Source organism: Glycine max, chromosome 9 (genome assembly GCF_000004515.6).
Source record: "Glycine max cultivar Williams 82 chromosome 9, Glycine_max_v4.0, whole genome shotgun sequence".
Classification (NCBI taxonomy): domain Eukaryota; kingdom Viridiplantae; phylum Streptophyta; class Magnoliopsida; order Fabales; family Fabaceae; genus Glycine; species Glycine max.
In genome coordinates, this window is record NC_038245.2 from 42,112,897 (window position 1) to 42,138,094 (window position 25,198).

At 29.6% G+C, this 25,198-nt stretch overlaps 1 protein-coding gene across 1 annotated transcript; it reads right to left on the reverse strand.

The window, feature by feature from the left end:
• Positions 1–15,979: 15,979 nt before the first annotated feature.
• On the reverse strand, positions 15,980–24,253 carry LOC100787510 (fe-S cluster assembly factor HCF101, chloroplastic). Its single transcript, XM_003534135.3, has 15 exons — positions 24,115–24,253; positions 23,904–24,032; positions 23,060–23,202; positions 22,917–22,967; positions 22,559–22,714; positions 21,961–22,104; positions 21,738–21,880; positions 21,355–21,424; positions 20,542–20,637; positions 20,256–20,345; positions 20,056–20,109; positions 18,823–18,946; positions 17,972–18,096; positions 16,954–17,076; positions 15,980–16,329 (listed from the first exon to the last, which is right to left on the reverse strand). Exons 1-15 carry the CDS (start codon positions 24,185–24,187, stop codon positions 16,258–16,260), a joined length of 1,593 nt encoding a protein of 530 aa, XP_003534183.1. The 5' UTR covers positions 24,188–24,253; the 3' UTR covers positions 15,980–16,257.
• Positions 24,254–25,198: the final 945 nt, after the last annotated feature.

A 25,198-nucleotide genomic window follows, 5' to 3' on the forward strand; every position in this document is an offset into this window, starting at 1 on the left:
TTTTTTTTTTTCAGGTCAAAAGAAAACATGTAAGATGGTAGTTGTAAATTGTAAGGGTGCAACTAAGCAAATTGTGTGCCGTCATTTGTCATGTGCTCATATGGATGGTCAGGTTTAACTATCTGATTTTGGTACATATTGCTCTTTTTTTTTTTCTCAAACTTGGTATGTATATTTTTTTATAAATTAAAATTTTATTTTGGATTTAACATCTCTTAAAAGTGAGATGCGTTTTAGAAGACATTATAATCAACTTAGTATTTTGTTATATACATATAATTAATTTTATTATAATTTCCAATAGTTGATTAATGTAAGTATATGCTATCCTTTAAAGTGCATTCATCACTTTATAAGAGTCATATTCAATAAAAAAAAGAGTCAAATTATAAAATTTTAATAGTATGATTCAATAATTAAAATTAGAAATATTTCATATAACATCTTTATAAATAAATTATGTTAATGTGTATAAGTATCGTCGCATTTTTTTACAATGAAAATGAGAATCAAACTTAAGACATCAGGTATATTATTCAAACTCTTCACCACTAATTATTTGTTTAAGATATTAATTTAATTTTTATAATAAATTATATTCAACTCAATGTTAAATTAAAAATATATGCTATTAAAATCTCACATAACTTTATCAGGTAATTTTTCATTGATTTATTTATTTTTATAATTATTAAATAATAAATTATCAAATTTTGTAAAAAAAAATATCAGTCAGAAAAAAATTTAAATATTTAAGGACACATAGATTCATTTTTTTCATATAATAAGGCACAAAAGCGAGAGAATCTATTCCCAATTCAATTTGAATATAAAATAAATTGTGTTTAATTTTAATTTCATAATTTCGAACCAAATCAAGTTTTGGGTTGTTTAGAAACACCCCCATCTATTTAACATAACATAATATATACGTCACTGATTGAGGAAAAATTCTTACTAGTGCTGCCTTAATCTAGTAAAGTTCTAAAAGCATAAACACATATATAATAACAACAAACACAGACGTATGTTATTGAATTAAATTTATAATATTATATAATAAAATATAAATACAATTTTAAACATTGAAGGAATACTTTGAAAAATAAATTGCACTTAATTAGCCACTTTATTTTGTCCCGACAAGGGGATCGAAAAAAAAGTAATATTAGTGTCCAAAAGTGATTATGAATTGCATTAAAAAAGTGATTATCAATTAAATAAATCAGCCCTAATTAAAAATTTAACCTATCATAATATGTAAAACCCACACCAATTAATTAACATTTCCTGTATATATATAATAAATTTATTTATATAATAGGAAAATAAAATAAAAAAGGCAACTTAACCCTTTCCCCGTTATAGCAAAAATAAAAATGCAGTACGGCTTCAGCTACTTTATCTAATTAAGATTTAGTCAAAAGTATACGCAAGTGCATTGAATTTTTTTTTCTTTTTTTGCATTAAGTTGTTTCTGCATTTAATTTCTTTGGCATTTTTTAATTAAAATTTTTTAAAAATCACAGCCAATTTATTATCATTTTGTTCGATAGTTGGAGTCATTTATTGGCTTTGACATTTTTAGGAATTGAAAGTATAGGATATTGCTGCCGAGGTCCACATTGTAGTAGGCTATACCCATTAAAAGAAAAGAAAATTCTAGTTTCAAACTTTCATATATTGTATTTTGAATTTTCTTCTTCGGAGTTATTGCTACTATCCCACTGTTTAGTCCATCAAGTTATACATACCTTTAAATAGATTCATTTCCACTCACTTTCTAAAGTACTCAGTTTCTCCTTCTTTGAGGCAAAACACAACACACAGAAAATTTAACTTTCCTCCTTCCTTCCTCTCAAGGGACTTCTTCTATGGGGCAATTATTCTTATGAAAGTGTGATCGTAAAAGTGGCAATTGTACGTAGAGATGATGAGGGCATCAATAGCAGTTGTAAATTGTAAGTGAAAACTGAAAAGGATGTTAGTTATGATAATTGTCACACTGGCGTTCAATGGAAATAAGGATATTAATGGATTAAGTTGGATGGAATTTAACTAAACTTATTACTTAATTCAATTAAATTTATACAAATTGTGTTGGGTCAATTTTTTTTTTATAAAAAAATGCAATACACAATTTAAATCAACTCATTTACAAACAAATTGAGTCAACAGGTTAAACACACTTAAATTTGTTTATCATTTTTTAAAATCTAGTATTTTCTATAAACTAAATTCCATTAAAATGCAGTCAAATTTAGCAACAAAAAAAAAAAACCAATAGGATAGGAGGTATAGGTCCTCTACCCAAATTTATAAGCTAATAATGCAACCTAGCTTTATTTATGATAGCGAAATTATCTATATATTTTTAAACATATAAATTATATTTTAGGTTTATAATAAAATAAATTATATTATGATATAATCCTAATTTTAATTATTGGTATTTAAAAAAGATGAAATTTAATTTATAATTAAAAATAATAATAACTAAAAGAGATGTGAGTTAAGAAAAATATTTTCATTGAAAAAAAAATTCAAAAATACTAAATAATAATTCCTAACAATACTACCATTCAAAAAAAAAGTATTATAATTTATATATGTGATAAAAAATATAAAAGTATAATATTTTTTACTGTACTTTTTACAATACTATACCCATCATCTCACATTTCTCTCTCCCCACTCTCTACATGTCTTTATCATACAATTTTTTACATCAATAAATTATTCAAACGTAATCCATCATAATCTAATGGTCATCCTTCAAGTAGTGGTTGGTGGGGAACCTTTTTTTTTTCGAAATTAAAAGGAAAAAAAGAAAGAAGGGGGTCCATGTCTCCATTAGACAGAAAAGGCCCCATTTGTCGTGTTATGTTGATAGCGCCGTGAGACTTGGGGGATAAAGTAAAAGTCCAATGCCAACCTTTTTCTGCCATTATTATTTGAACTAACTCCTTCCCTTTTGCCATTAAACTCCCTTTCTTCTCAATTAGGCAACTATGGCCACATGCATGCACCAGAAAACAATTGTTTATTGTTCCATTTTCACACAAGGGGGGTCACTGTACTTTTTCAAAAATGCTAGTTTATATTTTGTCTTATACATTCTTTCAAACACATTTTTTACCAAAATTTACTGAAAATCAACCAGTCTGGTGGCCTTACTCCTACTCATCATTTGGTGATTTTGTTTATTTATTCAGGGTATATTTAGTTGTGAAGAGAAAAAATGAGAGAATGTGCCAGAAAAAATTAAAAAGAATTGAAATAGAGTGAAAATTAAAATTATTTGATTAACGTAAAATAGATGAAAAATATTTAAATTAAAGTGAGTGGATAAGAAAAGAATAAAAGTAAAGAAATTTATAAAATATTATTATTCTACCAGTACACTAGGTGTCGGGAGGACTAAATTGGAAAAGTAAATAATACTTATTTCTTTTCAAATCCGGTCATGTCAGACAAAAAAATTTACTTTTAAAATCCGGTCGAAGAAATTTTATGTAATGGTACTTAGATTTTTTTATATATAAAAAAAAATATTTCTCTTCCTTCGTATCATATTATTGTTTATCCTTCTCTTTTCTTCTGTCTCCTTTTTCTCCTTCGTACCAAACAGGGGCCATGAACGGAGGAGGGACATGCAGGTGTAATTTTATGGTTCCCCTAAAATTTATAAGAAAATTATTATGTTAGATGATAGTTAGGAAGATAAAAAGAAATAAATAAATTGTTGCTAATATTGAGATACATACATATAATTATTTAAAATTAATTATTTTATTTATCTAATTTTTTTCTCATATATCATTACCTTTGTACTTAATGTCGTTATATATATTCTTTATTTATCAAAAAACATTCGAGATATATAATAATATATTAACTTCTTTAATATTTTTTGCATGCAAAAATTTAATTTTTTTTCTTGATCCCCTGAAATCAAATTTCTTACTCCGCCCCTTATACCAAATGAATAGTTAAGTGAGAAATAAAATTTAATTTTTATGTCCATCAAAATTATTAATTTTTAATAAATTTCAATCAATTACACAAGAGTATTTAAAAGAAAATATTAGAGAAAATATTGTTAACTTTTTTCTACTTTTAATTATCATTTAACCTAAATAATATTTTTTTGGGATTAGAAATTACAAATATCTTTTAACCCACTAGATCAACTACTAATCTTATTTACTATTTCATCCAAGAGAATTTTATATATCGAGAGAATCAAATACATATTATCCAATTAAATAAATTGTTTTCATATGAATGCAATGAAACACTGCACCACTTTTTTAACCTATGGGCAATTTGCAATATTTTTGTTTGTAACTTATTGCTTTTTCATGTTGAAAGAAAAGATTTAAAAGAATATATAACGTAATTTTTATGTACGAACTTAGTATGCAAATAATATCAAACTCTTTTTTAAAGATCGTATTAACAACAGTTACCTCTTCCTTGTTTCAAACACCAAGACCACATAAAATTTATATCATCAACTACCGCTAATTTGGTATATGGAATTATTTTATTTCTCCCCGGATTTAAATAATAGGAAACCCAAGAACAACATGAAATGCAACTCTTGTCTCGTCCCTTTATCCTCTGACCAACAAATCTTTTTCAAGCCGATCGAGCATCCCACGTCAATAATATCTACAATTTCTCCAAACTTCTCTCTGCCACTAATTATATAATAAGCAAATTTCCTCTCCATGCTACTAGCTTTTTTTAATATCTTTTTTTTCTTTTCCAATATCATCCTCTAATTGGTTTGAGAAAGATTAAGGCAAATTGGTTTGGGTCAGTTCGATCTGATTCAATAATTTTTTGGGGATAGTCCATATTTGTTTGGATTACATCGGACTATATAGGAATATATTTATATTTTAATGTATTTTTTATTAAAAAAATATATAATGTAAAATAATTTAAAATAGCATAAGTTATTTGTATCAATAAGTTATTAGGATTTGACATTTTTCTCAGACTGAACCGATTTTCTACCATAAATTGGATTGGCTTAGTTGAGTTTTGTAAGTGTGGTAGTGGCGTACCATTTCTAAGTGAAATATATATTTATACACACTAGTACAAAAAGGTATATATTGTAATAAATTTTGTAATACATTCTGCCAAATATTTTTGAATGTATAAAACAATGTATGACACGATTATTTGTGTTTTATATCGACCATCTTTGGGACTAGAGGTTTTATATATGCTCCCTTGCTAGCTTTTATTTGCTCCATATGTTTGTTTTATTGGAGAATCTTATCCTTCTACCATCGTTGAACCAATAAAAGCTCGGCAATTCAGCTCATGCAATTATGGCTAAGGTTTCCTCATTTCCACGAAAGAGTTTATTTTGTCCAATTTTCCAGTAACTTCGAAACTAAAGTTAGGGGTCCCTTTTTGGTTCATGTAGCTTCCCCACAAATATTTAGGTCCATGTGTTCTGTCGTCTTTTTATTAGGGTACCATTCTATTTCCAAGAAATAATATCACCATATATAAAGCCCGAATGAGAAGGAATACACAAAGAGACAACCTTTATCTTGTAAAATAATTAAGAAAAAATACAAAACATATTTAGTGATAACAGAAATAGGTTAAAAGAGAATAAATTATTCTCGTGGCTATGTAACCGCTCTTCTAGTTTAGAATTATGCAATCTATATTAATTAGACTCATGTGAAGAAGGAGTAGGAGAAGAAATACGCAAAGAGACAAGTTTTATCCTGTAAAGCTAAGAGAGAGAGAGAGAGAAAAGACAAAGCATACTTAGTAATAATAAAAATTGGTTCTAAGACAATAAATTATTCTCTGGTCAATATAAGTATATAACCGATCTTCTACTTCTAGTTTAGAAGTGATATAAAAGATAGAGTCAGAGTTCAATCCAAATATCAGGTCACCTGTGTATAGGGTTCTTAGAATGAAATTGTGAATACCACACTTTAAGTTTGTCAAATTGTCATACTATTAAGCTCATTGTATATTGATCACAGGCCACATAAATACCTGGAAAAATGTCGGTGAAAATTGGTGACATGATGGATGAGATAGATCATAAGATGTGCATACTCCTAAGTGGGGTGTGGGTGTTTTATGGTGTACTCATAATTTTGTCAATAATGTGGTGCTCTATGCTGGTATGTGCATGTGATCGGTAAAGTGTGCGATCCAGTTAACTTGTTTTACGTTAAAAGTAGGCACACCACAAAAGTCATTACAGGGTGGCAAAGCATTTTCTTTTTGTTGTTGAGAATCCCATGTTAATATGTTTGTACAGACATAACCATCCATTTATAAGAATTTGCCGTCTCTTTTGTCTTTTCTATATCTCTGTTGTGTGGACAGGGCCATAAGTGACCAATTCTTTTTTGCTTTATGGAATATTCATTACCGACAATATGAACATATCCTAGATTATCCTCTCTCTCTTTTTTAGTTTAATATTTCAATTTTCACTCACGCATGACATGACGATATTCATTTATTACATTATTTTAAACGAAACTCTCAAACATATATAATTCCTTATAACTTTAAGTTGAATGGGAACAGTACTACTAGTTGCTTGTAAACTGTGTAAGCAAAAAAAACTCATATTTCAGTTATTTGATAATATTTTGTTATTAAATAAAACTCATGTTTTGTTGAAATCCCTAAGTAAGTTAGGGTAGAAATTTATCTACCTTAACAAAACATGCATGAAGAAATTCAAAGAGAAGAGAATTAAGAAGGAGAAAGAGAGAGAGAATTTACCGTCGGAGTCTGCAGCTATTGATTCCATTCAAATGTACGGTGCTTAAAGCGTTCAGCCATAAACTTCCATCGTTTTGCCTTCTTGTACAAAAATAAAAATTAAAGAAGATTTATATGGATCATATATTCATTGGCCAATTAAATTTTCTTATCCTTTATTGCTAATTTTCCCCTTATTTATTTACATAAATAGAAATTTTATTTAATTAATCTCTTTTCATATTATATAATTTACATAACTTCATGAAATACTATAAATTTATTAGAATCTTATATATAGAAAAAAATTCCACAGAAGAAAATGAATCTAATCATGTTACAAATATTCCTTATCCGAATAATTCACCACAAATGGGAAAAAAAATCCTCACTCGAATAGAACCAATGCAATATTTCTCGTAATAGTAAGCTGGGTATCATCATTGTTAAAGTGTTGTGTTGGAGTATCTCTACTATGCACCATGCATGGTTGAGCCATTTAATTCAGACCGCAACCTAACCTAGGCTTCACGGTTTCACACGACACGATACACCAATTAGAATGATGCAAAATCATGCAAGGAATCTACGTGAGATATATACTCAGCTCGCTTCTCGTTCATCACGAAACAACTCAGAATAATCGTTATTCAAAATTATCTTAAACGGCCCAATTTTTCACGCCACTTCATGTGGTGAGTACTGAGTCTGAGTATCACAGTATATTCTTTTAACAAACGTGGATTTCATTTCAGAGGGCAACGACACGTAGTGCAAAGTATTACATCATTACATCAAAAGTTGCAAGTTTGTTTCGTCATCTACATAAGTCTTAAGACAAAATGCTTTAAAAAATATATTTTTATAAATAGTAAAAATGATAGCTATTGTTTTCTTAGTCCAAAATTCAAATATAATTTCAATCCCTACAATTTTTATCAATTTTATTTTAATTGGTATTTTATCTTGTACATTACACAAGATAAATTCTTTTATATAATTAATTTTTTTATAATAAAAAATATTTAAATATATAAATTATATTATAATTAAAATTTATGTTATATAAATGAAATTTTAGATTTACGAACAACAGTTTAAATTACGATAGAGTTAAGATTGTTTTTAACTATTGTAATTTCAAAAAAATATATATAAATTAGAAATAAAGATAAAATGTGGTAGAGTAAAAAGAATGTGAAATGTGGTAGAGTAAAAAGAATGTGGTATTAAAAAATGAAGTATTCAAAACAAAAAAAGAAAAATTCGAAATAGTTGAAAGAAGTTTTTTGGCTAGTTACTGCATAGATACATAGATAGTGATACACATTCAAATAAGGAAAAATGATTAAAAATGTCCAATAATTGTGAGAGTTGAGAGAGTGAATATCTCCCTTTTCAAATTATGTATTTTAATTAATAGTATTATAAAAATTATCTAGTCACTACTTACATATATATACACATGTGATTTTCTCATGCATTGCAAAGCTATTTTTGTTTTCACCGCACCTACTTTATTTCTTTTTTCTTTTTTACTTATTTGCTCTTTCTTTTGTTTTATTTCCTGATCGTGCAAAGTATTGGTGAGACTGTTCTAGTTCATAATATGAAGAATGATCTTTTTGTTTTACTAGCTAGTATAAGTTTAATTTTGACCTCTCAAAATTTTAGAAGTATTAAAAGTAATTCTTGGTACATGGACTAAGATGTTAAAATGATGGATAAGGATTAATTTTTAGTGATTTTAAAACTATTAAAACTCAGAAGTAAAAAATTTAAAATATAAGGAATAAAATTAAAACTTATAAAAATAATAAATATTTATTTTCATCCTGAGGAAAAATATATAGACCTATTACGTGTTCACAGCTTAATCAAATACTCAAATCCATATAATTTTCCTTCTAAGTTCAAATACTCCAAATTAAAGAACCTAAAGATACAAAGATGGACTAAGATCTACATTAGGGATAAAGTTATCCCGCACTCTCGTTTCAAAGTAGTAAATAACTGTCCACAAAGGACCTTAGTCCTTAGGTAATGTGTCCGGAATTTCAATCCAATTCTAATCCAACAAGGAGTTAGAATCGATGGTGTGAACCGGTAATCGACTCAGACGAGTATTAAAAGTAGTGGTGGATCCATAAATAATATATTTTGTATTGAAAGTTTTCCATTATGGAGTAAAACGGTTTTTTTCCTCCTTTGATGTGAGCTAACATGGGTACAAGTTTGTAGAATTTGTGTTAATAGCTAAATCCTGATATCACCATTAAATGCTCGTGGACGGAAGACTTTAATTCGCTCAGAGGAGTATACTATACGTAAAAGATACTCATATTTGAGGAAAAAATTAACAATTAAAATATAAAATGTAATTTTTTTATATTGAATAAAAGTAAGCAAGTTAAATAATATATAAATAACAAACTAGAACCTACATAAATATAATATTTTAAGATTTTAAATTAGATGTTTTATCAAATTTATTTATATTTTTTATCGATAAATGTTTAATTATTAATTTGCTAATTTTTATTAGTAAAAGAATCAAATTTGTGATATTTTTTCTCTTTTTATTTTTTTTAATCTTTCAACCAACTTTATATTTTGATTTATTTATATAATTAAATTAAGAATTGACTTTTTTGAGGCGAGAATTTTTATTTAAAAAAGATAATAGTAGAGGTGTAATCATTAATTTTAAAAAATAATAGATAAAATTGTAATAAAAGAATTTAAATACATTGATACCGTCAAATCATAAATAATTATATATGATAAAATTATTGATTTTGGTTATAACTACTTTAAAATCTTATCTAATATGTTTCTAGTTAATTGATAGTACAAAAAAATTTACACTAACATTACATGAAAATTGAACTAATTTTTTTATGTCAAATACCAGAAGCTATGTGCTAATTTTCATTGGATCTCGGTTGTTAAATATATATTCACGCATTTATAAGAAACCTAATCCATCACATTACTTAATGTGTTAATATATTAAACAAGGCAAATCCAATGAACAATGAAGCTAAGTATTAGTGGGCATGCACTAGGCACGGTTTTTTCACCAAAATAGACGGAATTTGTAAACAAAATATCTTTTTGGGTTGGTCTCAAAACAATTAACTTGTTATGGATGATTTTGGCTTAAAGTGAGATTCTTTTGGGTCAATTTGTGGGAGACATCATTCTGAAGGCTTTCACCGTGCCCTAACATTACCTGCCCAATACTTTTAGGAGGCGCCACCATGTGATTTGTCTCCCACAGTTTCATTCTGTTAAGGGACAATATAGGAGCCATCACACTGTTACCTCTAGGAGGCGCCACCCTGTGATAATTATTTTTGGTTAAAACAATCATAGTCTTTAGTTAATTTTTTGGTTAGATAATGTTTTAGTTAACTTTTACATATTTTTTTAGTTAATTTTTATATTAAAAAAATTTCACTACTAACTTTTACTATTTTTCAACAATTTATTCTATTTCCCTGTTTCTTCAATATATTTATAATTAGATATAATTATCTGAATTTTTTGAAAATTTAGTTGCACAAAAATATTATTTAAGTATTTTTTTTTCAGTTTAGGTTTAATTTTCTTTAGTTTTTTAGGTTGAAACAAATTTAGCCTTTTGTTAATTTTTAGGTCAGATAATATTTTTTTTCACTACTAACTTTTATGGTTTGTCTGTTTTTTGTTTTTCGTTAATTAATTCCATTTCCCTGTTTTTTTTTTTTTATAATTTAGTTGTCTTTATTTGTAATATTTAAGTAGTGTTAATCGGTTACAAATTATAATATTTATATTTAATAATTGATATTTATTTGTGAAAACAAGTGAAGATTTTATAGGTTGTTAAAATTTGATAAATTTGACAAATTACCACATTTTGCCAACGTGAATTATGATCATCTCGACCAAGAAATAAATTTTGTTAAGGTTCAATATACGTGGTTCACGTTGGTTGAAATTTAGAGATAATAATATTAAATAAAGTAAAGTTTGTTGAAATTTTTTTGAAAGTAGTATTTGAGAAAAAAAAAAATGTGTTTTTTTCTCTTTATATTTGAGATGAAAGGGAAGAATAACTGATTAAGCTTTTGATTTTTCAGAAATATGAAGTGAAGAGTGAAGAGGCATGATATGAGAAGGAGCCAAATAAGTGCCACAAAGGTCAATGACACACACGGGTTCTAATGAAGAATGTCAAAATCACACACCATAATAAATAAAGCAACTGTCCTAAGGTAAAAAACAAATCCTCATCAAAGAAGTTGAGAACTGACCCAAAGGAACAGAAAGTTAGCTGGGAAAATTTAAAGCTACAATGTGTGAAAAGTAGCCCCTATTGCTAAATACAACAACATTGAACCTTCACTTTGGTCTCTGAAAAATCTCATACTGGGTCCTGTTTTCATTAATTGGCCGGTTCCTAATACTGCTACTTCTAGTGCGACTTAACAAAGCAATTTTAATACTCTTTTAATGCCACACGATCTCTCTAAAATTAATTAATTTTATTCTCAGTGAAATAATAATATCCACAACAACGAACACCAATTAATGGGAGTCATATATATGTGAAAGAGCCTCCTGACCCATAAATGCGCATGAGATGACTCCAACTAGATATTGAGCTGTGATAAAAGAAAGACAATTAATTTTATGAAAAATGTGATTTATGAGTGAAATTAGAGCAGCATTTTAGTAGGCTTTTTCAATTACTTCATGCTACTAAAAAAGTTTTTTAACAGTAAAAATTAAGGTTTGACGAGAAAATTAAAATAATAATAATATATGTATTAAAAGATAAATTAAAAATATATTATATAAGTACTAAACGAATAAAAATAAATTACAAACATATAATAATAATAATAATAAGTTACAATTTATTTTTAATGTTCGGATATATTTATCAAACTTTTTATACTTTTAAGGACTAAATTTTATATTTTCATATTTCAGGACGCATTTGTCAGCGGAGTTGAAAAGCGAAAAGTCAAAAAAATATTATGACAAATATACCCCTATGTTGACAATCCACGTTTGACAATCATGTCAGTGTGCCACGTAAACTACTTTATTGTTGGTGACAAATGGAAGTTAACCACAAAGATATATTTGTCGCATTTTTTACTCTTTCAATGACTAAATTTTGTATTTTCATCTTTCACAGGTACATTTCTCAACGAATTACACATTAAGGGACAAAAGTGATTATTTACCTTTTAATTTTTTAAATTTATTTATTTATATAAGACTTAATTCATATTATCTCATACATTATTATTTTTAAACTAAAATTACTTCTAATTAAATAAGAGAGAGGTTATATTAATTTATAAGAGAGAAACATTAACAACAATGATATTTTTGAAAAAGTAATATATAAATTCAGAACAAATTTATTATTATCAATTACATCAACTACTTTTTCTTAATATTAATGAATTAGACAATTGGATCTTATACAATAGAAATAAAGGTGGTAGTTGATTTAGTTAATCATTAAATATTTTAATTATTTGTACTATTATTCTAAAATTATTATTTTTTTAACTTTCTATTTACTTAATTGCTTTTCATTAATGTTTGAGGAAAAAAATAATTAAGAATATATAGAAAAAATAATTAATATATCTAAAAATTTAAAAATAATCTTATAAAAAGAGACAAATAATTTCTTTTAAAATGATTTTATAATTAGGAGTGAGTCAATATAAGACTTGCAAAACAGAATTATTGATCAACGTGGTTATCGTGTATGTGGCCCAATCACGGCAACCATACAATCAAAGAAATGCCCAAAATTTTAATATTGTGGTTGCAATTGTAATTATAAACCATAACTTAATAAAACCAGCTTGAATTTGAACATTTATTTCATGTATATATGTTAAAAGTATGATCATAGATTCTAAAAAATTTACTGTATTTGATCTTGAAAAATAAAAACTTTCATTTGCTTCATATACCTTTAGTAGTGCTCTTAGGTTTGAAAAAAAATGTAATTGCATGTGCTTGTTTAGATTTTAAAATAATTAGTAATATAATTTCTTTTATAATTTTTTTAAACTTTAATTTTCATATATTAGTAAAGATTTTGTACTATCAATTAATAAAAAACTATCCTAAATAAAGAAAATTAATTTAATTTAAAATAATTATTGGAAAAATGAACAATGTAGACCAATTACTATAAAAAAAAAATTATCATACTTAATGACAAAATTGACAATTTTAAGAAAATATTATAAGTTTTTTTAATTATTTTTTTTTCAAATCTCTTCTTCTAACTTATGATATTTGAAAGAGATTTGAAATACTTGTTCCAAACTTTCAATTGAAAGAAAAAAATAGGGATATATTTTATATTCCTCAAAGAGGCTGTTTCCGGATTCAAACCCATGACCAATAAGTCACCAAGGCACAACTTTACCGCTGCACCAAGGCTCGCCCTCGAACCAAATATTAGGTATATATTTTATATTCCTTTGGAAATTATTCTAGACAAGTGTCATCATTAAACTTTTCTTTTTTTTTTGTATGGTAAAGATGCTGAATCTATTATTGATGAGAGAAAGAAATAACATCGTTTAGAATGATTTCTCCGTTGGAGGTCTCCAAAGAATGGTTTCCTCCGTAGAAGGTTGTGTCCCCAATACCCTTTCTGGAGTCTTCAAGTTTCTCTACATCTTTTGTTCTGTTTTGGAAAACCAGATTGCCCAATTCAGTGTGATCACCATTGTTCTAGCCTCTCCAAAGAATGGTTTCCTCCGTAGAATGTTCTGTTTTACTGAGATTCTGGACAAGTAACTATGGCATGAATGACTGTCTCTCTCTCTCTGGCATTTTCACAAAATGGGCATAGAGTTTCTAAAATCACGTTCCACCTTGCCCAAGTAAGTGTCTTTTATTGGCAGGATATTCGATGAAGCTCGCCAGATCATGTTCTTAGTTCTTACACAAAATGGGCACAGAATGGTTTTCTTATTGCTGTATAAATGCACGTTATGCTATTCACACAGCCTTCTACAGTTCAATATCTTTCTTTTGTTCTTGCTACAACCCTATACATCTTTCTAAATAACCAACAATTCCCCACCTTCCAGAGACAACCTTCTTCCATCATCCACCTCTCCATAATGCTTGTCCACATATAGCATTTGATTCTTTTTTCGCTTCCCACTAAGATTTTTTTGGGAAGTATCTAGCTTTTATAACCCTTGACATCAAAGATTCCTCATTCACCATTAGCCTCCACCATTGTTTGGCCAATATAGCAATATTGGAAGCTTTCACAAAACGGAAGCCCATATCACCTTCCTTCTTACTATTTGTTAGTTTTTCCCAACTCATCCAGTGAGTCTTCCTACCTTCCATATCTCCTCCCCAAAAGAAACGAGCAGTGAGGTTCTCAATTTCTTTTCAGATGGCTGGTGGGAGTGCAAAACATCCCATGCATGACATCCGTTGAAATATGGATTGCACCACTGATTTGATCAACACTTCCCTACCCACTTGTGACAAAGCTCTTTCTTTCCATCCCTTCAGCTTCTTCCAAACTCTATCTCTGACAAACTTGAAGATTTGGGTCTTGGACCTACCTATCAAAGTAGGAAATCCCAAATATTTGTCATGACTTTCAACCGCCTTTACCTCCAACAACTGTGTTAGTTCTTCAAATCTAGTACTAAGCACGTTTTGGCTACAAGAAAGTTCTGACTTATTGTTGTTTATCCTTTGTCCGGAAGTTGCCTCATATGATTTTAAGATGGCTAGAATGTGACTTGCCTCTTTTGTAGTGGCCCTGGAGAAGATAATACTGTCATCTACAAAGAAAAGATGAGATATCATAGGAGCATAATTTGCTATTTTAAGACCATGTAACATCCTATCCCTCGCTAATTTTTCCAGCCTTGCTGACAAAGCCTCAACATATATAATGAATAGATAGGGAGACAATAATGGATCCCCTTGTCTCAATCCCCTGAATGGAGAGAATTCCCTATGCGGGTTACCATTAACTTTAACAGCAAAAGACATATAGTGTTTGCACACTTCATAATTAAAGAGATCCAGCTGATGAGGAAACTCAGAAAAAAGAATCTGCTCCAGAAAAGTCCATTCCACCCTGTCCTGACATGTTCAGTTTCAAGCCCATAAAGCCATGTCTTTCTTTCTCTTTATGTTTCATGAAATTGAAACATTCAAAAGCGATCAAGGCATTATCAGTTATGAGTCTATTTGGCACAAAGGCACTTTGAGTCTCCCCACAATACCAGACATTATCATTAAACTTAAATGCATTTCTATACCCAAAATATCAAAAATTCAAAAATAATATATTTTAATTAGGTGTAAACAAATTATTTTTAATACAATTATTGGCATCAAATTTAAGGATCCCTTCCAAAAGTAGATCGACATCATTTTCACTAATATATAAGGATCCCTTCCAAATTTAAGTGTCATAACGTATAGAAAAGTAACTTAAACTTAACTTCTCAATTATTGTATTTAAACACTAAACTTCTCAATTATATAGTTTTAAGAAATAAATTATGATTTCAATTTTTTTGTTATATTTAAATAAAAGTAACACTAAAAAAAATACTATTTCTATATAATTAAGTGAGAAAAAATATAAAACGAAATTTCCCAAATCACCCCGAAAATAATTGCATGTATAAATAAAAAATAATTCCTCAAATTATAGAAAAAAACAGCTTGAATATATATTGCAATAACAGAATTGTTTTTTATTTTAGTTTCTACAATTAAATTCTTTATTTATTTTTAGTCTTTAATTTAACAAAATAATGTATTTTTAATCCCTCATGAAATATTAATATTTAGAAGCACGTGAATTTTGAAATTTTTAAGAACTAAAAAAATAAAATTAAAATACTAAAGTCTAGAACTACTATTTTTTATAAATTAAAGATTTAAAACAAATATTTCTTTTTTTATAAAAACTGTCATTGCATAGTCTTTTTATTCATAATTACAATGTGATCTCTTTTTCCTATAAAGAAAAGTGTTAGTGTTTTAGCACACGCGCGCGAGCGCGCGAGCACGCGAGCACACACACACAGATATATATATATATATATATATATATATCAATTTGACAGATTCTTGATATTTGCAAAATGTACCCGAGGAAAGAAAAGCCCAAGGAAGAAGGTTTTATGGTACAAGGCTAGTGAATGAATATATAATTCACTTGTGTTCACAGTTGAAAAATAAAAGCTTTATACCCAATGGAACAACAAAAACCAAGGAAAAAAGTTGAGTGCAGTGAATCTCAAGGCCAACCTATACCTTTGCAGAATGCTCTATCAGACTCTTCTAATATCCCTATTTGTTGAAGGACTATGAATTGAGGCTATCATACATGTATATATGATTTTTGCCATATTACCAACACCTACATCAGTACAACCCATCTGATGTTTTTTTTCATCATGCTTGTACACTTGGTTCAAAAACATCAACTAGCCGTTCAATCATCTGCAATTGATCATAAGGAGCAATCTGCAACACAAAGCAAAAATAAAAAAATTAACTATAGATCAAAGTTGCTTAATACTAAACAACTAACGGTAATGGCCTGTGTTCAGAACTGCGTGCTTGCTGAGTACTTGCTAGTTTATACTGTTACTGGTTGCATCTACTAATATGCTTGAGCCAAGGACTAAGGACTAAGGGCTATAGTTCTTATACCAATCAACCAGGTAAAGATATTGTTACAATTGCTTAAATGTGATGACTGTAACTAACAATGTCACAGCATTAAGGTGTCAACACGGTTTGATGTTTGGTCAAAACACACACGTTAGGTTTGAAGCCTATTCTGCTTACTTAAAGCCCAGTCCAAACCTTATTTCTAGTTAAGAATGATTGATATGTGAATAATTTAAAGAGATTAATTTCTATACATTGTTAGTATAAACAATTTACATTGTTCACCAATCAGAAATCTTGTTATTTGTATTATTTTTAAAGTAATTATTGTAAAAATTAACTAACTTACCATATATGACACTTTCTGAGAGGTTAATAATATAACAACTCTTTACACCGTCAGTGCATATACTATTTACTCATTTAAAGTTTTATTGTTTCCTTGGGGATTATCACATCTGACGTATATATTACCTGACTAAACCCATCAGGCCAAGTTATTGAAACTGCATAATTTCCCATTGGTCGAATTTCTTCAGGTTCAATATCTTCAGGAATATCACTGTACTGCAATTTCTGCTCCCCCGTCCATTCATCCTGTTTTAAATAAAATTAGCTCCTGATGAGATGGATTATAGCATACAAAGGATCCCATGCAGACATGAATTTAAATTATTTGATTAAATCCAACATAGATTACTAGTCAAGGTGCAATTTTTCTTCTTAGAAAGCAACACTTTTTTTTCAAAGTATCTGGTATGGACTTTCTGTCACAACAATCCACTCTCATTGGCATGAATTTCAACTTCAATCCCAAAGTTTCCCTTTACTTTTCAATCCAAAACAAAAATAGGCTAGAGTTTAGGAATTCCAGTTTTCTCTGTCACCAAGAGACTTTTGGCTTTAAGTTTTTTGAGATCCAACATTGACTACAGATAAGACCTAAATAGAGCTTATAAAAGCTTACATAAATTTAATTTGCTTCAGTCCTTCTGTGTTGAGTTAGGCTCAAGCCCAAATTCAAGAAATCTTATTGAATTGCAATGACAAATGTGCCACATTGAAGGGTCAAAATAATATATTAGCAAAAATAATATACCCCTCTCAATAGTTTATCTATGACATTTGAGTTTGTTATGCCAGCCATGCAATAATCTCCAAATCTATCCTTTCATTTTTTTTTATCTCTCTTTTGTTACTTTCAATTTTCATAACTTGTGGACAATCACTTCTAGAATCTCTAGTTTACTTTGTATCCTGTGAAGTTGTTTAACCAATTATGTTTCATAATTTCTAACTTTCTGCCTGATCAATATATGAAATGTTACTAGATATAGCATCCACAATATTTTTTTTGGTGACAAAATATTGTCCCAGCAGTATTTATATAGGGTCATTCTATTAATTCTCATGCATGATGATGTAAGCACAATACAAGTTAAGAAATAACTATAACTTTGAAATGTTTTGAAAATAAAACTTATCCACATACCACACTTTGAGCAGAGCGATCATTCCGTCTCACTGTTGCAGGATGCAGAAAGAATTCTTCCTTTGAATCTGGTACCTTCACTTTGATTGCCTTGATTGATTTATCATAGGTGACCGCAGTTGAAACTGAATTGAAAGTAAATTATTTTTCAATCAAAGAAAAAATATGAATGCTACAGAGAAACTGATATCTGTATTAAAATCAATAGAAAGAATAATTTCTGAACATTATTTCCTTGTTACAGTTGTACAGAGGATATGTAAATAGACTTATGCAAACAAGTACTTCAAACCATATATAACAGGATTGGTTTATAGGGTTTTGCAAGGTCCTTTTTCAATTACCACCTATAATGTTGCTTAGCTGTCAAGTTTAATAATGTATCTGGTTAATGCATAGGTTTAATTACTCATTTAGTCTTTATAGTTGCATAAATTTTACCTTTTAGTCCGTACAATTAAAAATCATTTATTTTAGTCCCTACATATACCATTTTAAGGATTAAGGACTAAAATAAATGATTTTTAATTGTACGGACAAAAAGGTAAAATTTATGCAATTATAAGAACTAAATGAGTAGTTAAACCTAATGCATATTTAAAGGAAAAACTGCATACTGTTTCTCTAGAAAGTATCAAATACAACAGTGGGACTAAACATTAACAAGATAACATTATTTCATAAGAGAAGAAAGACTCAAGCTCTCAATTACCCCAAATTGATCAGTGATCAACAACTTAAAATTTAATACCAGTTAGATACAAGTGAACAACTAGCTTCACTATATTGTTATTGATAGATTTGATTAGAGGCTTTTTCTTCTCAAACATTATCAAGTAGTAACATAATACCTTGTTGGCGTATTTTGGCACACTGCTGAACAACACATACTCCTAGATTTTGGAATATCTTGGAAACTTCACCTTGAGGATCAGCTACCACTTCAGGCATTCCACTGTCTCCAGAAGCAGAGAGCTGTGACAATTATTTAAATAAACTTCACTTGTTCTCAAATCTTAGTTTGCATTAAGCAATAAAGAAAAAACACTTAGGGTTTGAGAATGGTATAAACATAATATCTTTGAAGAACTAAACAAACTCATTGTGTGCACTGTATAATTAATGTGTCACCAAACAACGCTGCTCCTATAGAATTTACAATTCAGCAAGCATAAGCAGACCTATTTTTGGTAATTTACTATTGCCAAAACATATCAACCACAGGATGCCTTCAAACTGTCAGATGAGTATCAAACTTTATAATCTTCCTCTCTTTTGCATGTGATTTGAACACAGCTTATATCATGATGGACTTGGGTTTGGATATGCCAAATCATAAACTTTCTTCTAGTAAAACTGTTAGATGCTTTTAATGGAGAAGAGAAAGAAGGGAGACCACGAAGGCAAGTCTTTTTTACAAGATCAGTACTTTTTTATTTTTAAATTGAAGTAACTTTTACTTCAATTTTTTAAGAAAAAGAAAACTAATTATGTTTTTGACAAGCAAACAAAATATATATATAAACATTACCCTTTTCTTGGCTTGTTTTTCAACAATCATGTTTCTAGGCAACATGTATGACACCAAACTGTTTATGTCATTATCAAGTTAGGATTTTAGTTTTATGAATTTGATAGAACCATATAAAAAGAGTCCAATAAAAAGAGTACCTTACAAGTTTATGCCTTTAAGCCTAAGATAACAAGAGTTTAATTATGATTAGGAGGGAAAGCTAGGTATAGGGGGAAAGAAAAGATGGGAGAAAATAATCAAAATATAGATCTGAAACATCTGAGATACTTTGTGTTCTCTTTCAAGTTCCCTATACTTTAAGGAGGTCAAATAACAACAACGTTTGGTTCAGGTGGCAGATTTAATGCAATATTGTGGTGAAGTGCTGTATCCACTGTACCCTTGCATGATTGGGGGTTTAAACTTTTAAATGGTGGAGTATTGTCTTCAAATCCTCTAAGTTGATAAACTTTGGAAGGTTAAGGATATTTTTTTTTTTTGGTAGTAAAAAAGATGTGAGAGAAGAGCAGAAAGGTTTGAAGTATAAAAGATAAAGTAAAATGAAACATACAGTTGGTCTAATAGGGAGATCAAATAGATGAGGTATTCCAAACTGCTGAACAACCTGCAAACATAATCATCAAACTATCAAACACATGCCACAGACAGAACATAATTGTTTTATATTAAGTATCATGAACTTGTCTATAATTTTTCCCTTGAGTATGATGAAGCAAATAAAAAGTTAACAATCGAAGACATTATTCATGCCTGAGAACCTGAACCTCTGCCAAATGGGTAATATCGTTTTCCATCAGCATCAAAATGACACATATTCTCCACAACAGCAACACAAGGCACCTTACGCATTAACAAACAAAAAATAAATGTAAGTATCAAATGAAGTATGACTTAAATTATGACTAGCAAATACTTTCACAATTATATATATATATATATATATATATATATATATATATATATAATGCAAAACACAAGCATGGGATTGAAAACAATAAAATGGAATAGTTATGTCTTCAAATTGTAGAAGAACCACCTTAAGTTTTGAAAACATCCGAACTCCTTTTGCAACATCAATGAACGACAGCTTTTGAGGAGTGGTAACAATTACAGCAGCAGTTAATGGAACTACCTAAATAAATATGCAACCAAAGTCGAATCAATGAGAATTGGCAACTAAAAAGACATTGACAAACAATTAAAGGATATATACACTATACAGGCTTCCTAAGCCAAATTTGATTGAGCTGGGCACGATTTAAGCCCAAAGGAGATCAAGCTGGCCCAAATTTAAGCTAAGAGGAGCTAGCAATACACTTTCTAACACACTCTTTCTAACCCACACTCCACTATTGGTTGAAATTTATTGAAAACTACAAAATTAGGAGAGAATCATTAAATGAGAAGTAGGATCCACCAAAATTTATAATTGCTAATAAACTTCTGCATAGTAAAATGTGTATTCAAAAGAGTGTGTTGCTAGCATTTCTCTTTTGAGGAGTGTTAGCAAGGCACTCTCTAACACACTTCGTTATTGGTTGAAATTTATTGAAAACTACAAAATTAGGAGAAACAATCATGGACCCACCAAAATTAGTGCAAAACTCCAAAAATAATTGGACAGACCAGATTTCCACTAAAAAATGACCGAACTGAAATCAGGCCAGTTCAATTACTTTTGCACTAATATTGAGCTGAAATTTGGGTCAGCTTGATCTCCTTTGGGCTGAAATCTGGCCCATCTCAATCACATTTAGCTGTTCTGATTTCAGATCAAAGGTGATCAAGTTGGCCCAATTCCAACCCTATCAGCCAAAATGTAATGTGAAACAAGCTAAAGGACCAAAACCTGGCATAATGTGAGTTGAATATCTCCAGTTCCAGGAGGCATGTCAATAATGAGGTAATCCAGCTCACCCCTACATTGTATAGCAAATCAGGACTATAAATCAAGCAGAACCCATTTGATCTTCAATCTAATTTTTGGAGAGGACTAAAGTATAGATTACTATATGAATTCAATTTTTTTTAACTCCAATACATGATCTGGGGTGGACCAATAAACTTGAAGGATGTAAAAAAAAATCGGTAACAACAACAAAAACAACAACCAAAAGCCTTATCCAACTAGGTGCCTTATACAATAAATACAATGCAAAATCCTATGAAAGACATGGTTTGGCAAGCGAATAAAGCATGTATTTTTTTAAAATGTTTTTCAGAAATGCATACCACTCAGTAGTAGTCAGAAGTTGATCAATGACTCCAGAAACCATGGGGCCACGCATTATTGCACGTCCTTGTCCAGCAAATCCAAAAGAGATCAACTTCACTCCCAAGTATTCAGTTGGAATTATGGTCTTCTTCTCTGGATTCTGCAGCAAGACTCTGAACAATTATGTTTACAGTACTCAATCAACTAAATATTAAAAAAAAATGGTTTATCAGATCATACCATTACTAACAGTCGGTTTTCAGGAGAGACCATAGTTGGTAAGCTTGGACCATAAACATCAGCATCAAATATACCAACTCTAGCACCCATATCAGCCAAAGTGTAAGCAAGGTTTACTGCTACAGTTGATTTTCCCACGCCCCCCTGCAAAGTTCAACATAAAAGGCATTCATGGCATGAAATGAAATGCAAATCGTGGTAAATAGATTGGCTCATAATTCCACTTAGCAAAACTTTTTAGTTTCAACCCATAGTTGAAATGATATAGTGGTATTGTTTTTTTCAGAAGCGTTCTTTAAATGCATTTAATAGAATATAATGCAAAAATACTTTTTTTCCTTTTATCATGGAAGATCTGCATTTAGTTTATGTTCCATCAAAAACTCGAGAAACTTTTCAGGTGCTATATATATAAAGAACTACCATACATAATAAAAATAAAAGTTCTATTTAACTCATTTAGATGCCACAAAGTTTTTAATCGGCAGGAATAAGGGAAAAATGTGAGGAAAAGATATTGCAAGAAAGCAACCAAATTATTAACTTGATACAACAAGACCAATATATGAAGAAGACAAAACCTCCCACAAAGACCAACCTTGCAACTGGACACAGCCACAATATTTGAAATTGTCTGTAGACCTGCTGGAAGTTGCTCGGCATATATGGGTCTAGCTGGTTGTGCAGACATTGTAACTTTTACATTCTTGACCCAAGGGAGCATTGCCACCACTTCATTTGCCTTCTGCTCAAACTGTCATGCATATATAGTCTAATCAACACATTAGATTTAAAGATGGGGAAAATCAAGTACGAAACATTTCTTTCTCTATAATGGAAGATAGATGAAATATTTCATTTATTATCCCTGCTACATAATGAGCATACAAAAAGAAAGGTCTACCACTCTAACCTACATCAGATATAGCTCAAACAATGGCAATTGTGTCATTTACCACGTCCTTGATTGGACATGCTGGTGTAGTGAGCTCTAACCGAAACGATACCTGAGATTCAAAGGAAAAAAACTTTGGTAAGAACACATTATCATTTACATGTATGTGTGTTGCAGAAAATTTCAGGCCTATGCTTTTAAGACCTCTCCTAGAGCTTTATCAATATGCAGGTCTTTCACAAATCCACATGTAACAATATCTGTTCCAAAGTCTGGATCAATGATCTGAGACAAGGCTTTCAACACATCATCCTCAGCCGTTCCAGTTGATACTGAAGAATCCCCAACTGCATACATGAAAATCAACAAAATTAAGGCATGAATCAACTACAAGTATTCCATTAATAGTTTATGGTGGCTAAACAACTTATGGCATGTTGTTTACTTTTTATGACAGGTTTTATGCATAGGAATATTCAAACTTTTCTAATATACATCTGCCATCATGTTTAACCGAAAACGTGATTCATTAGGCTGTGAACAACTTCTTGAATGTATATTCTTACAATCTATCATATGTCTGACATGACTTACAAGTGCACATCTTTACATCATTTGATGTCTTAATCTTCTAAGCAACTAAATTCTAAGCAATTGCTGAATGTGAATATAAACTGATGAAGCATTGCAAAAAATAATTTTTTTGGAATTCAATTTAAAACATTTTATCACATCAATCCTGATAGGATCTGATAACAAGTTAACCAACCTCTGCCGAGCTTAAGGTTGATCAAGCATTGTATTTACATTCATAGAGACATACATACCCACCAAAACCCAGAAACAGGGAAAGTGAAATATTCATTATAAAACAGTTCCATTATCATACTCTAAACCCATAACCACAATGATATTTATAATTCCCACATCCTAGTTCACAAAAATTTAAACAAATTCCAAAACTTTCGCACACATTTGAGGCCAATGAGCAGAATTAAGCACCTTCCAAGTTCCATGTACAGAAAAGGAATCAAATTTAGTAGTTTACCTTCAACAGAAGCAGCTCTGGAGGTGACCCTTTTATGGCTCCATAATAAACGCTGGTCCCTTTGGGAGTGAAGAGAAAAATGAAGGGCTGAAAAAGGTGAAGAGTTTACACTCACAGAAGGAAGCAAACCTGCAAAGAAAGAAAGAAAGGAAGAAGTGTGATGAGCATAACATGATGTGAAAGAGGTGTATGAGAAGAATCAATTACACACCCCATGTTAGTTGTGGTGCTTTTGAGGTTTGGATAGAGAAGTGTGGAGAAGATGGAGCATGAAGAACTTGCATTGTGTTGTGTGTGAGGAAAAAAAGAGGGTGAGGTAAGTGACAGTTTGTTTCTGAACCTCATGTTTCAGTTGCTACTTGCTACTACTATATAATATTTTATTATTATTATTTTGCAAATTAAAAATTCAATGTTTTCTCAGCCAAAATAAATTGTTTTATAAAAAAAAAAAATGTTGTGATATTGGTTTGTCGTTTGCTGTAGTAAGGTATGGGCTAAAGCCCGCGGCTGGTCCGAATAACGTGCGGTCCATACAATTTAGGATTAATAAAAGGATTTTAATTTAAATACACTTAAAATGTAAAGATTTTTTATACTGTTAATTCAGTTGTAAATTGTCGTATAAGATAAAATTATTTATTTTTGTATTAATTATTCTAAAGTCATACTTATAACGATTTTGATTAGTTGATACTAACAATATAAATAATTAAACTCTTAATAAAAATTTAAAGAGTTATTTAAATTTGCTTTTTTATTTCGTCTTTCATACTATAATAATTTAATTGCAATGCACAAATAATATAAAGGATTTTTTAACATTGTTGTAAATCAGGTTCATGTGGACTAAGCCGACCAAATCCTAAATCGTTCTTCAGCTTCTCTCATACCAGAATGTTATGATCTTATCCTAATTAGAGTTTCACCAATTTGTTTTTGCAATTATCTACATAAGCAAAATCCTCTGTACAAACACTCACTCACACCAGTCACCAAACTAAAATGTTAGCTGAAAAACATTACAAGCCGTTCTCAGTTTGGAACATTACATTATTCAATATGCTTTAATCAAAGTTACTTACATGTCAAATAAATAAAGGCAATTTCCATTTGTTCAGTTATGTTAATTTACTGTAGTCAGCAAAGTGACTAGAGTCTAAACCTGTCAAACTTGGTTGCAAATTATTTCTGAGCTTATGTTCTTATCTTGCTTCGATTTTTTCTTTTTGGAACACAGCTTCTGTATTCAGTATTTTACCATAAAGAATATTATTCAAAAATTATTGTTAGCC